The following is an 18096-nucleotide window of genomic DNA, read 5'->3' on the forward strand; positions in this document are numbered from 1 at the left end:
ATCCCAGGGAGAGCAGAAGGAAATTTTTCCAGGAGGGGGAATCATTTCAGGCTGTAAATGTTTTTTCTCTCCCTTATCTCCCATTCATCTTCCCGGGCCTTTTCAATTTGATGCCCTTTCCCCCCCCCCAGCCTTCCATCACCGGCTCCTTCTATCCGGGTAAGCCATGGCAGAGGAGCGGCTGTGCCTCAGCCATCCAATTGTCGCTAACACATTTTTTCAGGATGAAGCATTTCCGACGGCGGCGCTTTTGCATTTGGGAACGGAGGGATTTACGGCCGCCAGCTCCGGGCATCGGCATCCACGGCCGGCTCTTCCTGCACATCGCATTAGCGAGCCGAGCGGAGACGTCGCGGCGGAAGGCAGTGCCCTCCCAAGGCTGCAAAAGCCATTTGCACATGCGTTTCCAGGGAAGTAATCGAATCCGGCAGGATTCGAACCTGCCCGAAGCCGGCAGGTTCAATACAAGGAATAGGCAAATGTTCCAGATTGGCCCGCGGTTGCAAACAAAACCTGTTGCAAGGCTCGCAGGTTTTGAGGTTCATCCCCCTCCCCGAAACAGCTTTTTGGGGGTTAAAATTGTTCCAGGCTGCTTGCAGGAGGAGATTTTTTTGCTCCCTAAAAGATGCAGCTGTGTCTGAGAGGAACATTTCGGGAGGATCCTTGCCAGGGTTTGGTCACACTCCTTTCTTTCAGCATCCATCACTGTGCATATGTTATGGAATCAGAGTCCATTTTCAGAGATTCATCTCCCTTCTCCTGGCAGCATCCCCCCCTTTCTTTGCCTCTTTCCTCCCCTCTGATTTCCCCCTGGCTTTTTTTTCCCAGTTTATCAAGGTGTTGTCATGTTTCCTGCTGCTCCTCACAGCACTGCCCATGGCAATAGATGCCACCACGGGAAGGAGGGAGATGAATCCTGTGGGGAAACGCTGGGAGAAAGAATCCAGGCTTCCCCAGAGGCTGCTGCCAGGTACGTCTGCCTCCCATCCACTGCACAAATGCTGTGTCTGCATCCTAAAATGTGTTCCAGGGATCTGTATCCTCGTGCCCCTGGGCGGTCAGGTGCCCTTGGAGCAGCTCCCACTGGGTTTGTGCACGCTCAGCCGCTGGCAGAAGGAAGAACTTCACTGATTTATTTTATGTATTCACTGTGGGGGTGGGTTTTTCCCCTCTCTACAACACAGGAGTCCAGCACCCTTTGGGAAGCAGTGGATAAGCCCAGGCAATGCCTTCCCATAGGCAGTGGTGGCCGTGAGTAATTTTTTCTGCTCCTGTTGCTCCTGTGTTTTGTATCACGCCCTAAAAAGCCGAGTTTCAGTGGAAAAATCACAGGAATAAGAAAGCAAGGTACCCCGTGGGGGGTTTAATGTGACACAGCCAACAGCAATGTGTTTTTTAATAAAGTGGCCTTTTATGCCACTTTACCACTTTAGAAGGTTCTAGCAGAGAAATGATGAGATTTTTTAGAGGTGGTGGTGGTGGAAAATCCTGCCTTCATTAATTCCCTCTGGGTGAGGCTTGTCAGTTTTCCCTGCCAGGGAGCCTGATGAATGTCCCCCACTGCTGCTGGCTCCACAGGCTCCATCCCTGCCCCTCCTTTGCAGGAAAATCCCCAGCTCATCCCAAGAGCTCCCTCTTCCCAGCAAACCACGTCCTGTTGCTCTGGGGATGGTCCTGGCTCAGGCTGCGAGGCTTTGCTGAGCACCTGCCATCGGATCAATACCTCAGAAACCTCTTTATTCCTGACGGGGAGCCAAGGGGAATATCTCAGCAGCATCTCTCCGTTGAAGCTTCGCCTATTAAACATTTTAATGGCGGCAAGGAATCAGTAAATAGAAACTCAGCACCGAAGCGTGCGCCTCCGTGCTTTGTTTCCTCGAGTGAAATCACGGGGAAACCCCCAGAAACGGAAAGGTGGAATAAAAGCTGCTCTGCATTTGTTTTAAGGCTGACCTCCTGAGGGTCAGGATGCCCTTTTTTGGGGCATTTTGGACAAGCCAGGGGGGATTTTTTTGGGGGGTGCTGCTCTCCCGTATGCTCCGGGCAGGCAAGATTTATTGTCCACTGCCACGAGGCAGGACTTGCCTTATCCCTGGCTGTTCCCAGCTTCACAAACACGGGCCATGTGGTTAGAAATGATCTTCTGGAAAGCAGATCAGCAAATCCAACATCCAGAGGAGTGTGAGCAGCTCCTGGCAGCTGTCTTCGCTGGGAACCCGACCGGCGAGCAATCGTCACCTAGAACAGCAGCTACAAAGTTTGTGTTTGGTGTAAACTGCTCTCTTTTACCTTGCTGGCTGTATTGTTAGTTAGAAAATTCACTTCAGGGATGTGATGGTGTGAATCTTTTCAGGGTGAATTCCTCAAATCTGTCTGTTTTACCCAGCGGAGATTAAGGGAACCGTGACCGACACAAGCAGCTCCTCAGCAAACCTCAGCCTTCCCATCTGACATGAAAAAAAACCACACCACACGGACTCGACCTATCTTATCCTGCTAAAAATCCCAGGAAAGTTTCCCTTCAGAGATCTCCCAAAATCCCAGTCCTTGCTGCCTGGGCACTGCAGCCCGAGTTATTCCATCCCTGCCATGACATTACTGCTCCATTTGGGTACAGGGGAGGCGGCAGAACGAGTCCAAATAATACAAATAAATAAACAGCACCGCCTAGGAATTTGTGCAGCTCTATCACAGTTTAAAGCTGAGGGCAGGGTGAAGGCCAGGTTGGAAGCAAATGTTATTAATTTTTACTGCTTATATTCACCGATCACGTGTCATATTCGGTACATCATCGTACACGTGATGAAAAAAACCCAAAAACCTCCAGTTTTGAGTATTGCTCCGCAGTATTTAACGGGAACACGCGCATTTACAGAGAGGCAGACAGGGATTGTCACATTCCCGCTGCCGAGGCTTGCGACTCGCCGCGCACGGCGGCCGCAAACCCGTGCGACGTTATCCTTTTTTCCTTAGACAGAAGGGGCAGTTTATTCCTTTTTCTTTAGACGGAAGGGAGCAGTTTATTCCTTATTTTGGCGGACGCCAACGAGCGGAGCCGCCATCGCCTCACGCAGCCCTGAGGGCAGCGGGGGCGGGGCCTAACGGGAGGGGCGTGGCCCGAGTGTAAGGGGGGGAGGGGCGCGGCTCTGAGGCCGACTCGGCGCGCCGGAAGCGTCGGCGCGCGCCGCGCGCGGCGGCGGGCGTGGCCGGAAGTGCGCAGCAGCCGCGGCAGGCGGGGGGCGCCGCCATTACGCGGAGCGGAGCAGACCCGAGCGGGCCGCGCGTCCCCGGCCGCCGCCGGCACCCACAGGCGGGCCCGGGCCTCGGGGGGCCCGCCCGGCCCCCCTCGCCATGGAGGAGAAGGGCTTCGCCAAGGAGCTGGACCAGTGGATCGAGCAGCTGAACGAGTGCCGGCAGCTGAGCGAGAGCCAGGTCCGCAGCCTGTGCGAGAAGGTGAGTGCGGGGCCCGGACGTTGGCGGGGCGGACGCGGCCCGCGGTGTGTCCGGCGTTGGGAGGCGGGCCGGCGGCCGGGCCCGTGTCGGGCTCTGCGAGGCGGGGTGCTGCCTGTGGGGAGATGTCGGGTTTCGGGAGGCAGGGATGCGGCCGGCGGCGTGTGGGGAGCGGGGAGGGCGGGTGGTGCTGCCCGGGGTTTGGCGCTGGGAGAGCGGCTGGTGCCGGTGGGTTCGGGCAGAGCGGGACGCTGCCCGGGGGATATCCGGCATTGGGTGCTTGGGCGCTGAAAATCAATCCCGGGTCGGTGAGGAAGCCCGCTGGTTTCCGAGGTGGGAGCTCGGGAAGCAGAGGTGAGACCCAGGGAGGCTCGCAGCCCGCCGAGGGGAGCAAAACGGAAAGAGGAATGGTCGGATAAAGGGCACTGCTGTTCTGGACAGGACTTGGCAAACGTGTGGTGGGGACTGGGAAAAGCCTTTTTTCCCATCGGGGAAAGGTCCTCAGAGCCGTGCTGGGTGTTGTCTGAGCAGTCCTTTGTGAGCACTCCCTCAACTCTGCAGTCTGTGACCAAGGGAAGATTTTCCTTGGATCCTAAACCCCCCACAGCTTCTGTTTTCTCCCCCTCCTTTTCATCTTTTCAGTCCCATGCTGGGGCTATCCGTTTGTTTTGTGCCTCTTTCTCCAGAGCTCCCTCAGATGCGAGGGAGCTGTGGCTCTTTGGGAACCCCCCCACAGCTTCTGTTTTCTTCCCCTCCTTTTCATCTTTTCCCATGCTGGGGCTATCCGTTTGTTTTGTGCCTCTTTCTCCAGAGCTCCCTCAGTTGCGAGGGAGCTGTGGCTCTTTGGGAAGCTGGAATTGTGGCTGCTGTGTTTTGGGAAGCAGATTGTGGCTGGACACACGGGAAATAGGGAGAAGCTGGATGGGAGAGCTCATCTGGAGGTGGGGAGGGTGTTTGTCCTTCAGGAAGCAGGTGACAGGGAGGTGTGTCATCTGTCACAGCACCTCGTTCTTCCAGGCTGCTGGAAACTGATGGGAACCACTGGGGCATGAAGAAAACGCTGTGCCCGGCACTGACCTGGCTTGTTTAAGTTTTGGGGAATGGTTGTGTCACCCAGGAGAGGAGCTCACAAAAACCTCTGGGTGTGCAGCCCTGCCACAAAGCTGGTTTAGTTGCTTTCCTCGAAATTATATTTGGAGAAACACTCTTGTCCAGAACACTTCTTGTGTTTGGGGCTGATTTCAGAGAGGCCCAGCCCAGTGGGAGAACTCAGTACTAAAACAAAAAATGAAGTGGGGAAAAAAAAAAAAATCCGGCAAAATCCCAGAGTTGTTTGTGTGGGTCAGCCTTGGGTTTAAGTACTGGCACAGTGGGCAGTGATGAGGGAAGGATTGGACACGCTGGGGCTGTTCCTAGTGACTGTGCACTCTTAAAAGTTGTTGCAGTTTTTAGCTGTGGAAGGACCTTCTGTCCCCACCTGCCCCGTGGAGCCTCCTTGGGCAGCTGAGGGGGGGGCTGATCCTCAGCATGAAGAAGTTGTTGCCATTCTGTTGGTGTTTAAAAGGAAAATCAGCTCAAATCCTGCAGAAGTTCAGGGGCTGGTGGAAGGATTAATCACAGCTGGAGCAGGCAGGTGAGGGAGTTGAGAGCCAAGTCCCTGCTTAATCCAGGCAAGAGGGTTTTTCACCAAGGTGATCAAATGGGCTGTGGAAGAAGGCAGGGAAAAGGCTGAGTAAAACAAGCAGCCATCCACGACCATCCCTCTGCTTGCAGCTTCTCTTGGCTCTCCTGGTTCTTTGGGGTGTAAGAGGGGACACAGTTCCATTGCAGCAAATTCCCAGTGTTGGGTCATGGCTGGCAGTGTTTTGTCTCTCTGCTGGTGGTGCTCATCCTGGGGGTGCTGCTTCAGGAGCCTCTGGGAGCACCTGGGCACCTTGGCAGAGGCTCTGGGTGTCCCTGCTGCCTCATTCCTGGAGGATGAGACAGCTCCATGCCTGCCATCCCTCTGGCTTCCATCCCACTTGGCTGGTTCTCCTTCCAGCCAAGCTCCCTGAGGTTCAGTATCCTCAGCCCACTTGGTGCTGCAGTAGTTTGCTCTGTGGCCATTGGTGGCACGGAGGTTCAGGTGGATTTTGAACCCCAACTCCATGCCTGGCTTCAGATTCCCAGAGAACGAGCCTCTGTGGGTCAGACTGAGCTGAGGGAATGAATCTTCCAGAAGGAATGGCATTTTTCCTCTCTCCAGAAGCACCCATGGAGCTGAGGTGATGGGCAAGCTCAGAGCCAGCAAATGGGCTGCTCTTCAGAGACTCTTAGAACACAGACAGCCAACCATTGATTTGGTTTATTTAATACAGGGGAGGTTTATTTAATAAAAACACCTAAAAGCTGCTGCTTTTCATCCTGACCTGGATATGGTTTTCATCCAGCGCAAGTGGGACAGATGCACAGGAAGCTGATACCATTAGTCACTGTTTTCTGCAACAAAGGTAGCTAAATTTTGACTTCTCAGTCATAGCTATTTATTAGCCTCCTGTATTAAGTAAGTGCTGATGATGCCAGGCAGCCTGCTTGCATCAGAGCTTTTTATTTTTGCTTTGTAATAGTGCTTTTTATTTTAAGTCATTTGATTTCAGTGTTCACACTGCAGGCAGATGCTCTGGTTAGTCACTGCTTTTCTAGGGTGTTTTTATTGATGCTGAGCATTTTGAGAGTCTTGCTCTGCATTAGGAAATGATCACGTGAGGGCACACCGGGGCTCCCGAGCCTGATGTAAGCCAGCCCTGCGGAGTTCAAGTGACAGCCTGGATGTGTCCACGTGCCCCCACGAGTGTCCACAGGCTGAGCTAAAACTCCTTGGCAGCAAGGAGCCCCTCCTGTCACCTGCCAGCTCCTCCTTCCTCGTCAGGGGAAACTTCTGGATTCTCCTGGCACCGACGTTTCAGTTCCTGGGGTGGGTTTAAAGCGAGCCTGTTTGCCCTGTTCCTGTGGAGAAGGAGCTCCAGCTTGGAACAAACCCCTGCCTGTTGCTTTGTGCAGCAGCCAGCACACAGGGAGCAGCTGTTTTGTGGGTTTATATTTGTCTCTCCCAGAGGGTGGGAGCTCTCCGAAGGCGCTGTCAATGCTTTTAAAGGCGTGCGAGCAGAATTGGAGTGCTACTACTGCGCTCACACAGAACGGGTTCCCCAGTTCCCAGCATGCCACAAGTGCAAGGCAGAGCCCATCTCGTCAAGTCCAGGGGCTGGATGTGGCTTTAGGGATCCCTCAGGTGAGGCTCTGTGCAGAGAGCATCCTGGATGCTGTCCAAACTGCTTGGGGTGTAGTTATTCCTTCCAAATAGATGTTTTTCCTAAAAGAGGCAAGGCAGCAAACATTGGAATGGGAACGCGGGTATCCTTGGGAAGCATCTCCCTTCTGGCAGCACAGGGTGAGCCTTAGCTCATCCTGAGCTAAGGGATATGGCAGGGAATACCCAGATCATCACCTGCTGGTGGCTGCTCCGTGTTGGTGATCTTCCAGCCCTTTTATTTGGATCAGATGGAGCCATCCCGTGGGTGTTCCCTGTGCCTCAGATGTGCCAGGAGCGCTGATCAGCATCAGTCAGTGAGCTGCAGGCAGCACAACAAACCTGGTATTTGATAAGGATAATAAGGTGGTGCAGATAGGCTACACTGCATGTTGTAATTAGCAGAGGAGCTGCTGGGTGTGGAAGAAGGGATGACTAAATCCAGGGATGCCATCCCTCCATCTGTGGTGGTTTTGTTGCCAGCTGGGTGCAGCCAGGGAAGCCGGTTATGGCTCCATATGTTCCAATTGCCTCTGTCTTTGCTTTCCAGTTGTATGTGACTTGCTCGTAGAGGTTGTGCTTGCAAGAGGATTGGAATTCTGGGGGGCAAAATGTGCCCTGGGCAAGGGCATCTGGCCTCGCTGTAGTAAACCTGCTCATCCCCAGGCACTGGGATTTGGGAAACACCCCTTGTCCGTGCTCACCCACCAAACTGTTTTTCCAGCGGTCGGCTTGGGCAGCGGGGGTGAAACCGGGTTTCCAGTGGGAATGCAGCCAAATAACATCACCTGCCTGTGGAGGAGCTTCGTGTCTTTGTGTCCTAAAGGTGCTTTCCTTGCCAGGCTAAAGAGATCCTCACCAAGGAATCCAATGTGCAAGAGGTACGCTGCCCCGTCACCGTCTGCGGGGATGTCCACGGGCAGTTCCACGACCTTATGGAGCTCTTCAGGATCGGTGGGAAGTCTCCAGACACAAACTACCTGTTCATGGGAGACTACGTGGACAGAGGCTATTACTCCGTGGAGACAGTGACTCTGCTGGTGGCGTTGAAGGTACGGCTTGGGAGACCGGGGATAAAACCTGGGAGCCATTTTCTCCTCCTGGCGACGCTGCTGTTGGCTCGGGTGTAAAGGGATCCGTGTCAGCAGCCACGTGCTGGGAGCAGAGCGCTTGGCAGTGCTGGTGATATTCCATCACTCCCTGTTTCCGTGCTGAGGAAGCGTTGTGTGCCCCCCAGGTGCGGTACCCGGAGCGCATCACGATCCTGAGGGGCAACCACGAGAGCCGGCAAATCACGCAGGTCTACGGCTTCTACGACGAGTGCCTGCGCAAGTACGGCAACGCCAACGTCTGGAAGTACTTCACAGACCTGTTTGATTACCTTCCTCTCACAGCTCTAGTAGACGGCCAGGTGAGTCTGGGATGAGGAAAGCCCTGCCTTCCGTAGATTTCTGCAGGCTGTGTTGTCTGACATCCACAGGAACGGTCCCAGACAAGCTCCTGTGACTTGTGATCCCGGGTGAGATGGCTGGGGTGGTGTGTGTGAGTGTTAACAGGGTTAGGCACAGCTGGTTTGGAGATCATTCCACTTAATGGACTGCTCTTTTCTTCCTGGAACAGATATTCTGCCTCCACGGTGGCCTCTCTCCATCCATAGATACACTGGATCATATCAGGGCTCTGGACCGCCTGCAGGAAGTTCCACACGAGGTAGGAAAAGAAATGCATCGGAAACTTAACATTTGCATTTTCCACCAGCAGATATTTTTCTCACATTGCAGACCATTTAAACATGTGGTTACACATGGATTGTGGCCTTTCCAGGAGCTAGAGCAGATGAACATTTGGACAAAGCACACATAAGTCAGTGTGCTTTGATTACAGCAGCCTACATGAGGAGAGCTGTGGGGGTTTCACAGCTGTTTTCCCCAGAATCGTGGGAGTTTTGGGCTTTCAGTCTGACTCAAAAGCAGGATTTGGCAGGGGAGGGTGTTTACTATCTTCAGCCTCCTCACAGATGTGGTTGTGAACTTACAACCCCCATGTGTAGCCACACTGTATCACCATCCTTCCTCCCCAGCCAGCCCAGCCTCCCTCCTACCATGTTGCACCTTGTTGCAGCTTCCTGGGGCCTGAAATCTGGGCTGAAATCCGCACTTGGAGCTCCCGGGGCAGCTGGAAGTGGTATTGGGAGTGGCTGGGGCTCGCAGATGTGTGCTCAGTAAACTCCTCACGTGCCTTGCACCGGGCAGGACGTGCTGGCAGTCTTGCTGCTGTAAATAAAACGTGTTCAAGCACCTTGCCAGTGATGTAACAGAGCTCCTAATCTTTGCCAAGGGTCCGATGTGTGATCTGTTGTGGTCGGATCCGGATGACCGCGGCGGCTGGGGCATTTCTCCACGTGGTGCTGGCTACACCTTCGGGCAGGACATTTCCGAAACCTTTAACCACGCCAATGGGCTCACGCTGGTCTCCCGCGCTCACCAGCTGGTCATGGAGGTAGGACAAGCACCCTGCCAGCCAGGGCTGGCAAAACAGGGGGTCTCCTCTGGGACTCACAGGTTTGTTGGCACCTAAATCTCACACAGTACCAAAGAGAGGCTTTAGTCATGTGAAAACAGCAACATCAAGTGAGGTGCTTTGACCTGCAGCCTAAATTAAGGGGATGTGTTCTGGCCTTTCCAAGCAAATTTCCCCCTCCGAGTAAATTGCCAAAGGGGCCGTGTCACTCCCCGTTTGTAATCTTCTTACATGCTGACTTGTTCTTGCTCTGGCTGCTGCTGCCTGTGCCACGGTGCTCAGCAGTCAGATGTGATGGGGATTATGCCATTTTTGGCTGTCGACAGGCTATTCTTGGATGTCTTGCTGGAAAAATGCCAGGTGGGTCAATGGAGCAGATGCCTTGTTAAAATCTAGTGCGGGTAGCTCCCTTAAGCAGAGCCGTGTGTCAGAAGTCACTGGCATTCAGCAGGCAAATTGTCACTTGTGGTGGAGGAAAGCTGAAGGCATCCCTAAAAATCCCAAGGCTTTTTAGTGGTGCAGTCCATAATTTACAAGTGAGGAGTGGATGATCTCCTGTAGGCTGCTCGAAGCTGGTTTGGCCAGGTACCTGCTGCTGCTTCTTGTGGCAAAGCACGTATTTTGAAACAAAACTAAGCCAGTTGGAAATACTTCAGGAAATCTGCAGTTTCACAAGTGCCTCAGAGAGTTTCAGGCCGGAAGAGGAACATTGGAGGGGCTGAGGTTTAACAGAGACCTTTTGTTTTTCTCTCTCTGTCCCTGGCAGGGTTATAACTGGTGCCACGACCGGAATGTGGTTACCATCTTCAGTGCCCCCAATTACTGCTACCGCTGTGGGAACCAGGCTGCTATCATGGAACTAGATGACACTTTAAAATATTCCTTGTGAGTATGCTGCCCTGGGCTGGGCTCTCTTTCTAGACACTCTTTGAGGAGTGGCTGATCATTCCCAAAGGGGTTCTTCCATGAAAAGCCAGCTCAGACCACTCTGGAGTTAGTGTGTGCTCTGCCTTAGAATAAGTTAAGCTCCTAAAAGCTTCTCTTCCTGGCTGTCTGGAGAGTTGGAGCTTTTGCATTTCGATCTCTTTATTGCCTAAGCTTGATGGAGGGAGTAAAAACACATGGATTTGTCTGTTTTCACCTTTGGTAGCTCTGAGCTTTGTAAGATGGGGGAGAGGGTCGGAGTTGTGCTTTCAGCTGCTCCCGTGGGAAAGCAGTGACGGGCTGCTGGGTCACTCTGATGAGTTTTAACTCCCGTGAGTTCTTCTTTTGGGGCTGGGAATGCTTGGTGAAGCAGCCTGGTGTTTTATCGTGGCAGTGGAAAATGACTTGTGGAGGAGGAGGGTAAGTGATCCCTTTTTCTTCCCTGCAGCCTCCAGTTTGACCCAGCACCTCGTCGTGGAGAGCCTCATGTTACCCGTCGTACCCCAGACTACTTCCTATAAACCTCTCCCAGCCTTTGTAGAAGGAAGTACACCTGGCATTTTAAAAGAGCAACAATATTTACACGTTTCTGTAAGAAATCAGGGTTCGTCTCAACTCAAATCCCCATCATGGACCAAAATGTGCCATACAGAGGACGAAGAGCATTTAGCACAACTTGAGACTGAATTCCTTACGACACTCTCTCTGTCCCATGCCCATCAGCCCGAAAGTCAGTTTGCCTGCTGTATTTGTAGTCATTGTTTTCCTTCTGGACTGTTCAGAGAGGAAAAGGTAACACTTTAACAACACTCATCTCCTCTGACGCTTCTTTGTACATTTTTAGTTCTAGTGTTTAACTGGCATGAATTAGAGTTTGTTTTCCAGGGAGGTGCACACTAACTTCATCCCCCACCACTCTTTATTTTATTGGAAAGACCGCTCAACTTAACTGGAGAAAGGAAGTGATTCCTGCTTGGGAGTACGTTGTCATAACCCAGATAGAAGCGTTCCCTTTTTAGCTCTATTCCCGTTCCGTGCTGATCCTGCCCCCCCCTTTTTTTTTTAATTGTTTTGGGGTATTTTGTTTTATTTTGTTTTCTCTTTTGTTATTCCCCCCTTTCCCCTCTGTATATTTGTCCTGGAAGTGCTTGCAATCCTCCTCGCTGTACCTGAACCAATAAACTCGCCGTTGTCAGCCCCAACACGTGGTGTCGTGCGGGACCGGGGCGGGACCGGGGCGGGCCGGGGGCGGTCCCGGGGCGGGCCGGCGGGGCCAGACCGAGCCTGGAGCGATGGCGGCGGCCGCCTACGAGCTGCTGGTGCTGGGCGGCGGCTCCGGGGGGCTGGCGGGGGCTCGCCGGGCGGCCGAGCTCGGCGCCCGGGTGGCGCTGGTGGAGCCGCAGCGCCTCGGCGGCACCTGCGTGAGTCTCTTGCGGGTGGACCCCCACCCCGGGCGGGGAGGGACGCGGGGCCGGTGCCCCTTCGCTGGCCCCGGTGGCGGGGCGACCGGGGAGGGTCGCGGTGCGGGAGGCGGGAGAGGGGGAATCGCGCTCCCGGTGTCCGAGCGTTGTGCAAGGATCTGCTTTGTCAGGCCTTGAAGCAGGACGGATCCCAGTCCCCCGTCTGCACTGGTTTCTTCCTGGCTGTTTCCAAGCCGTTTTCAGGCAGGTGCCAGGGTGCCGATGGATCCTGGATCTGTGTAGCACAGCTGCAAGGCGGTAAAGCAGAACTCAAGAGCGTGGTGAGCTGGTAATGAGCCAAAAAACAAATTGGTTCCTCAGACAAGCCAGGGCCAGGCTCTAATTTTATGCCCTAAATGCATTCTACTGGGAAAATTACCATATTCCCAGAAGTGCAGGCAAAGGATGGCAAACACCTTTCTGCTACTAAGTAACTTTTAGAGTATCAGTGGAAAAAACCCCTGCGTTTGAAGGCTCCACCTTCCATATTCTCTTTCAAGGAAGTGAAGGAAAACGGGCAAACCGCAAAGACCTTGAGCCTCCCAGGGTGGTTACACCCCTCTTTTTCCAGGAACCCTTAATCCTGCCTTTGTTTCCCTGAGCCTCTGCTGGGATGCAATGCCAGCCCGATGAGGGATGCTCTCTGGAGCACTGCCTTGAGAAAATTGGGCCTTGACACTGAGACTTGCTCTTATTCCCTCCAGGTCAATGTTGGATGTGTGCCAAAGAAGGTGAGGCTGTTCTGCCGCCGGCTCCGGTGGCGTGGGCTGGGTCTGGTGTGGCTGCCTGCCAAATTTTAGCGAGGTGCTGGCACAGGGTGTGGGGAGGAAGCAGGGCCTCGGAGGGGATTGATGCCGTGGGCGCTCTGGGCAAAGGTGAGGAGCCAGGAAGGCTGGCAGGGGTTTTCCCAGAATGACAGCAGTGCTCCTGAGCCAACCTGGAGTTTGCCTGGGCAGGTGATGTGGAACACGGCGGCCCACGCGGAGTTTGTCCACGATCACGCTGACTACGGCTTTGAGACTGCGGGGGTCAAGTTCAACTGGAGGTAAGAACGGGAACCGGTTGGGAACCAGCATTTTCCAGTGAGTGTCCCACAGGGAACAGCCCTCTGTCCACTTCCAAGGGGTCCCTGCCTGCTTCCAGGCTCCCGTGGGCTGTGCAGAGCTGCTTACAGGACCAGCTGTGTTTTGGAGAACAGGGGGCCAACCAGGCTGTGGGAAGAGACTCTGGGAAACACAAACACAGGGAAGGCAGGCACGGAAATCTTGCTTTGGTGGGGAAAGGGTCACAAGGAGCTGTTTTATTTTGTGCCACGTGCCAGAGGGGTTGAGTTCATGGGATCATTAAGGTTGGAAAAGACCTCTGAGATCACTGAGTCCAACCTCTGACCAAACTGGACCTTGCACTGGGTGCAAGGTTTTTCCTGGGCTCTGAGGTTCATCTGCTGGCAGTGATGGCATTCCCTGCTCTGTTCCAGGACCATCAAGGAGAAGCGTGACGCGTACGTGCGGCGCCTCAATGACATCTACGAGAACAATGTGAAGAAGGTGAGCGTGGGATGTGTGTTTATCCTGCAATCCCAGTGGCAGAAGTGATGGATTTTTGGGCACTTTTCCAGCCCTAATGGGTGTTCTCCGACCGTGGAAGCCCTGGCTCCATTAGCTGTCTCCTGATCCCGCTGTTAACCCTGTAACTGTTATCCCTCAGGCTCACATTGACATCATCCGGGGCTATGGCAAGTTCACCTCTGATCCCGAGCCAACCATCGAAGTGAATGGGAAAAAATACACGGCTCCTCACATCCTCATAGCCACGGGAGGGCGCCCGGCCGTCCCTGCTGACAGCGAAATTCCCGGTGAGCCTGATGAAATCCCCCGGGCTCCCAGGCTGGGAGAGGTCTGCCCAAGCAAAGCAGGCTTGGGGAGGGGAAGGGGGACAGCTGAAGGCTGCGAAAGCATCTCTGCTTTGCAGGTGCCAGTCTGGGGATGACCAGTGACGGCTTCTTTGACCTGGAGGAGCTGCCCAGGTAAAGTGGGATCCATCCCCCCGCAGCCACCGGCGCCACCTCCAGGTGGCTGCACACGGCGTTGTCGCTTTGTCACAGGCGCAGCGTCGTTGTCGGGGCCGGCTACATCGCGGTGGAGATGGTGGGGATCCTCTCCACGCTGGGCTCCAAGTCCTCCCTGCTCATCCGCCACGACAAGGTAGTGCCAGCCCCTGTCCCCAGCTGCACCTCCCGCCCCACTGCCACAACCCTTTTCTGGTGGTCACAGTGATCTCTGGCTGTCAGTTCCCAGTAAAGGAGGGTCTGAGTTGGGAATAGTGATGCAGGGGATGGTGGCATGGCAGCCATGGAAAGGGAGGGGGGACACGTTTTAGCAGCACCCACTCACGTGCTCGGCGTTTCTGCGTGTCACCGCATCCGTCCCCTCGAGCTTTATTTCAAGTCACGACTTGAAAAGGGGAAGAAAGGAAAAGCAAATAACGGAGAAACAAACAGAGGAGCACCCCAAACCTCTTGGGTTCCAGGAGCAGGGAGATGCCGCTGGAGGGGCTGCCAGGTGGTGCCTTTGCCTGCAGACCCTCCTCTGACAGGGCTGGGGGGATCCTTGCTCAGGTGCTGCGAACCTTTGACTCCCTGATCAGCTCCAACTGCACCCAGGAGCTGGAGAACATCGGGGTGGATGTCTGGAAGCACACACAGGTGGGAAAGCACAGAGCAGCGCTGTGGCTCGTCCCGTCCCTCCTGCAGAGGCAGGGCTGGGGGAAGGCTGCTGTTTTGGGTGCTGCTTGCTGAGCCGTTGTTTTGGCAACACCCCTGCTTCTGCAACATGGCCGCCGTCGCTTGCTGCAAGGCAAAAGCCATCTGCACCTTCTCCCGCTGCTCCTGTTCCCCTTAGGTCAAGAAGGTCACCAAGTCTCCACGTGGGCTGCTGGATGTGACGGTGGCCTCGGTGGCACCCGGCCACAAGCCGAGGGAGGAGGTGATCCGGGACGTGGACTGCCTGCTGTGGGCCGTGGGGCGGGAGCCCAGCTCCGACGGGCTGGGCCTGGACCGAGTGGTGAGATTGCAGCGCGTCCCCTCCGTCTCCTGCCCCGGGTCTCCGGGTGTCCCACGGGTATTTGGGGTTCCCCTGGGTCTCCAGAGCCTGTCACAGGTGCCCCGTGAGCCCTCCCATCCCTGCTGGAGCATATGTGGCTGCTGTTTCCCCCGGCAGGGCGTGCGGGTGGACCCCAAGGGCCACGTGCTTGTGGATGAGTACCAGAACACCACCAGGAAAGGGATCTATGCCGTGGGGGATGTCTGTGGGAGAGCCCTCCTCACGCCAGGTACTGCAGTGTGCCCCCTCCCCTGCTGCGCCCCGCGGCGCCACAAGGCTCAGGCGGCCTGTCCCTCCTGCAGTGGCCATCGCGGCTGGCAGGAAGCTGGCCCACAGGCTCTTCGAGGGCAAGCAGGACTCCCGGCTGGACTACGAGAACATCCCCACGGTCGTCTTCAGCCACCCGCCCATCGGCACCGTGGGGCTCACTGAAGGTGGGGACAGAGGGGGCGAAGGGGCTGGGGACGCTGGCTCAGAGCTGCTGCTTGGATCTCCAGCAAGCGAGCCTTGACAAAAGGGCTTCGACTCCTCTTTTGGAGTGTGCATCCCTCTGAGCCCTGTTCCGTGGCTTCTGCTGCAGAGGAGGCCGTGGCCACGCATGGGAAGGACAACGTGAAGATCTACAACACATCCTTCACCCCCTTGTACCACGCTGTCACCCAGAGGAAGGTGAAGTGTGTCATGAAGCTGGTGTGCGCTGGCAAGGAGGAGAAGGTGAGTGGGGGTGGTGGGGACCACGGCTGGCTGTCCTCGTGTCCCCATGTGCTCAGCTCTTGGGCTGGGATCCAGACCCTGGATTCTGGCTCCCACCTGGCCTCTGGCTTCTTCTCCAAAGGTGGTGGGGTTGCACATGCAAGGGCTGGGCTGCGACGAAATGCTGCAGGGCTTTGCCGTGGCCATCAAGATGGGCGCCACCAAGGCCGACCTGGACAACACCGTCGCCATTCACCCCACTTCTGCCGAGGAGCTGGTGACACTGCGCTGAGCCTGCTGTTTGCCGTGTTTTCCAAAGTGCCTTTGCCTGCAGGGTGTGGCTGTAAGGTGGCTGTGGCTTGCTGTGGAATGGGAAGTAAACGCTTTGATGCTGGCCGGTCTCTGCCTGTTGCTCTCTGGTGCCCGTCTGCCAGCCGTGCAGGGTGTTGGCACGGTCTGTGGATGTGGTTTGGGAGAAGGCTGGCAGCGGCCAGGCTCCTCCTCTGCAGTCCCTGGCACTGGGGCTGGGCAGGGAGCAGCGGAGAGGGGCAGGACAGGGAGTCCTTGGTGTGTTCTGGGGTATCCTGGATGGGCTCCATCCTCCTCTTTATCTCATGTCCCAGCACCACTGGCTCTCCAGCTTGTCCTGACATCACAGGGGGAGCCCAGGCTGTGGGTTCAGGGAACAAATTCCCTGTTTCCAGCCCCATTTCCAGCAGCTGGAAGCTCAGACTCAGCTGGGAAAGGAAGAGGCCTGAGTTGTGTGGGGTTTTGGGGATCAGATCGGGGCATCCCACGGTGAGCCTGGGCCAGGCACCTTCATGTCCTGGAAACAGGGACCGAGGCCTGTGTTTGGAGGGCACCACGCTCGTTTGGCTAGTTTTAGGGTCCTGTAATAAATAAATAAATCAGGCTCTCTTTTTGGCTCACAAATGAGGCACATCCCGCATTGTTGGCACTTGGAGTGGGCACTGGGCAGCCTCAGGGCTGTGAAACAGACTCCAGCCCTGTCTGGGGAGTGTGAATGGAGGCTCATCCAGGCACCTGAGGGCTTTGGTCAGCCCAAATCCTGAGTTTTGGGGCTCGGGGTGGACCCCAGGCTGTGAGACACGGCGGGACCTGGGCATGGAGCGAGGCAGTCCCAGGTCCGGAGCGGAACCGGGACATTTGTGCCTCTGGAGTCGCTCCCCTCCTTTCCCCTCCATGCCCCTCTATCACCCAGATGCTCTTTGCAAGGGAAAAATAGAAATTACGCCACGGACAAAAGCGTTGACAGCAGAACTGGACACAGCTGGGCAGTGTGAGCAGCCCGTGGAAGTCAAACCGGTGACCATCCAGGGGGATTTTAAATCGGATACTGCAGGTTTCATCTCGCAGGGACTCCAGTTTTTTTGGCACCTCTTGCTTATATTCTTCCCTGTTGGAGGAGGTCACTTAGTCTTTTTAATGGCCAGATTAGCCAGCACAGGGTAAAACAGCCAGCATTTCCTGAACACCTCCATCACTTCCATATCCATCTGCACCCAGGGGCCGATGGAGAGCAGCTCATCCTGAACAGGCTCCGAGGTGGGACTGGATGACCCTTGAGGTCCAAACCAAACCGTTCTGGGGTTCCATGGACGCTTCCATGAGCTCTCCCAGCGTTTATTTCGCATCGTGTCCTTCCTTCTGCTCCCAGCAGATGGTGCCGCCGGCCTTTAGAAGGGATGGAAGTGTCCTGGGACACGGAGCCGCTTTTAAAACGAAAAGGAAAATATTCTGCAAGAAATCCGTGATGAAGATTCCATGCTGACGTTCCACGGGAGAAGCAGAAAGCGATTCCCTGCAAAATTCCCTGCGTTGTGGTTACTTTGTTGCTTCCACGAGTAACACCTCTCCATCGGAAGCTCTTTGGATTCCTAAGTGAACTCGCCACCTTTTGGGCTTCCAGGCAGAGGGAATGTGAACGTGGGGAAGTGATGGGGAGCAGGGAACTGCAGCAGTGTGTGTGTGTGTGTGCAGGGCGAGCTGGGGTAGGAATTCCAGACAAAATCCTCTTAGCTGGATGCAGGCCCTTCAGGATGCTCTCTTGGTCAGAAGTTTCTCTATCTCTGGCTTTTTTCTGCATCCAGCTCCGGGCCCCCAGTCCTGGATTCTGGAATTCCATTCTGCTGCGTCACAGAGGGCAAAAGTGCCCTCGCTGCAATGCCTGTGTGTGGCTGGAGCTTCTCAGCCTGCACTTACAGCACGTGATGATTCCCTATGGTTCCACGCTGAGTTATGCTGGAAAAGAATTTGTTGGTTTAGATTCATATTGGGATAATTGTTTGTTCTCTGGAATTGACATGATTTGTTAAAGGATTGATTTTTAAAACTATGCCAGGAATTAAAAGGGGAGTGTAAAAAATAGAGAATTTATTCTTATTAAAGAATGGTTTCCTACATCCATGAAATCATTAACTGGAAGCCTGTTCTCCCAGAATCTCTCCTTGGGATGCTGTTTTTCTTTCCAGGATCTCCTTGTGCTGCCCGGGGTGGGCACGGAGCAGTTTGGGGACACTGGGGGTGGCAGCAGGTGCTCCTGAGCCTCTGCCTTTGGGATTCCTGCCCCCGTGTTGCAGGAGAGCCAATCCACCTGGGCTGGCAGCTGGAGCGCTCTGCAGAGCTCCAGGATTGGGAAAAG

At 55.0% G+C, this 18096-nt stretch overlaps 2 protein-coding genes across 5 annotated transcripts; both read left to right on the forward strand.

Annotated features, from left to right (window-relative positions):
• The first annotated feature begins 3202 nt into the window (after positions 1–3202).
• On the forward strand, positions 3203–11382 carry PPP2CB (protein phosphatase 2 catalytic subunit beta). The gene is made up of 7 exons (XM_041396880.1): positions 3203–3453; positions 7579–7788; positions 7974–8147; positions 8357–8446; positions 9074–9235; positions 10023–10141; positions 10629–11382. The coding sequence occupies exons 1-7, from the start codon at positions 3352–3354 to the stop codon at positions 10699–10701; spliced, it is 930 nt and encodes a 309-aa protein (XP_041252814.1). The 5' UTR covers positions 3203–3351; the 3' UTR covers positions 10702–11382.
• Positions 11383–11470: 88 nt separating this feature from the next.
• GSR (glutathione-disulfide reductase) lies at positions 11471–17857 on the forward strand. 4 transcript variants are annotated; one of them, XM_041396877.1, is made up of 13 exons: positions 11471–11601; positions 12345–12371; positions 12597–12685; positions 13118–13187; positions 13348–13495; positions 13612–13666; positions 13745–13844; positions 14258–14344; positions 14541–14759; positions 14859–14970; positions 15044–15175; positions 15322–15455; positions 15577–17857. In XM_041396877.1, the coding sequence occupies exons 1-13, from the start codon at positions 11473–11475 to the stop codon at positions 15724–15726; spliced, it is 1452 nt and encodes a 483-aa protein (XP_041252811.1). In that variant the 5' UTR covers positions 11471–11472; the 3' UTR covers positions 15727–17857. The 4 variants fall into 4 exon arrangements, with proteins under 4 accessions (XP_041252811.1, XP_041252813.1, XP_041252810.1 ...); XM_041396879.1 differs by having other exon boundaries at positions 14541–14702; XM_041396876.1 differs by having other exon boundaries at positions 14541–14970.
• The last annotated feature ends 239 nt before the right edge of the window (positions 17858–18096 follow it).

Source organism: Onychostruthus taczanowskii, unplaced genomic scaffold (assembly GCF_017590055.1).
Source record: "Onychostruthus taczanowskii isolate IOZ18803 unplaced genomic scaffold, ASM1759005v1 scaffold131, whole genome shotgun sequence".
NCBI classification, from domain to species: Eukaryota; Metazoa; Chordata; class Aves; order Passeriformes; family Passeridae; genus Onychostruthus; species Onychostruthus taczanowskii.

What these genes read in the sequence shown, in the direction of transcription:
- GSR (XM_041396876.1), top strand. Translation starts at nt 11,473, where the DNA reads ATGGCGGCGGCCGCCTACGAGCTGCTGGTGCTGGGCGGCGGCTCCGGG. An exon ending in TGCTGACAGCGAAATTCCCG is followed by an intron (nt 13,496 to 13,611) that starts GTGAGCCTGATG and finishes TCTGCTTTGCAG; the next exon opens with GTGCCAGTCTGGGGATGACC. An exon ending in ATGTCTGGAAGCACACACAG is followed by an intron (nt 14,345 to 14,540) that starts GTGGGAAAGCAC and finishes TGTTCCCCTTAG; the next exon opens with GTCAAGAAGGTCACCAAGTC.
- PPP2CB (XM_041396880.1), top strand. Translation starts at nt 3,352, where the DNA reads ATGGAGGAGAAGGGCTTCGCCAAGGAGCTGGACCAGTGGATCGAGCAG. An exon ending in TCCGCAGCCTGTGCGAGAAG is followed by an intron (nt 3,454 to 7,578) that starts GTGAGTGCGGGG and finishes TTTCCTTGCCAG; the next exon opens with GCTAAAGAGATCCTCACCAA. An exon ending in CTCACCAGCTGGTCATGGAG is followed by an intron (nt 9,236 to 10,022) that starts GTAGGACAAGCA and finishes TGTCCCTGGCAG; the next exon opens with GGTTATAACTGGTGCCACGA.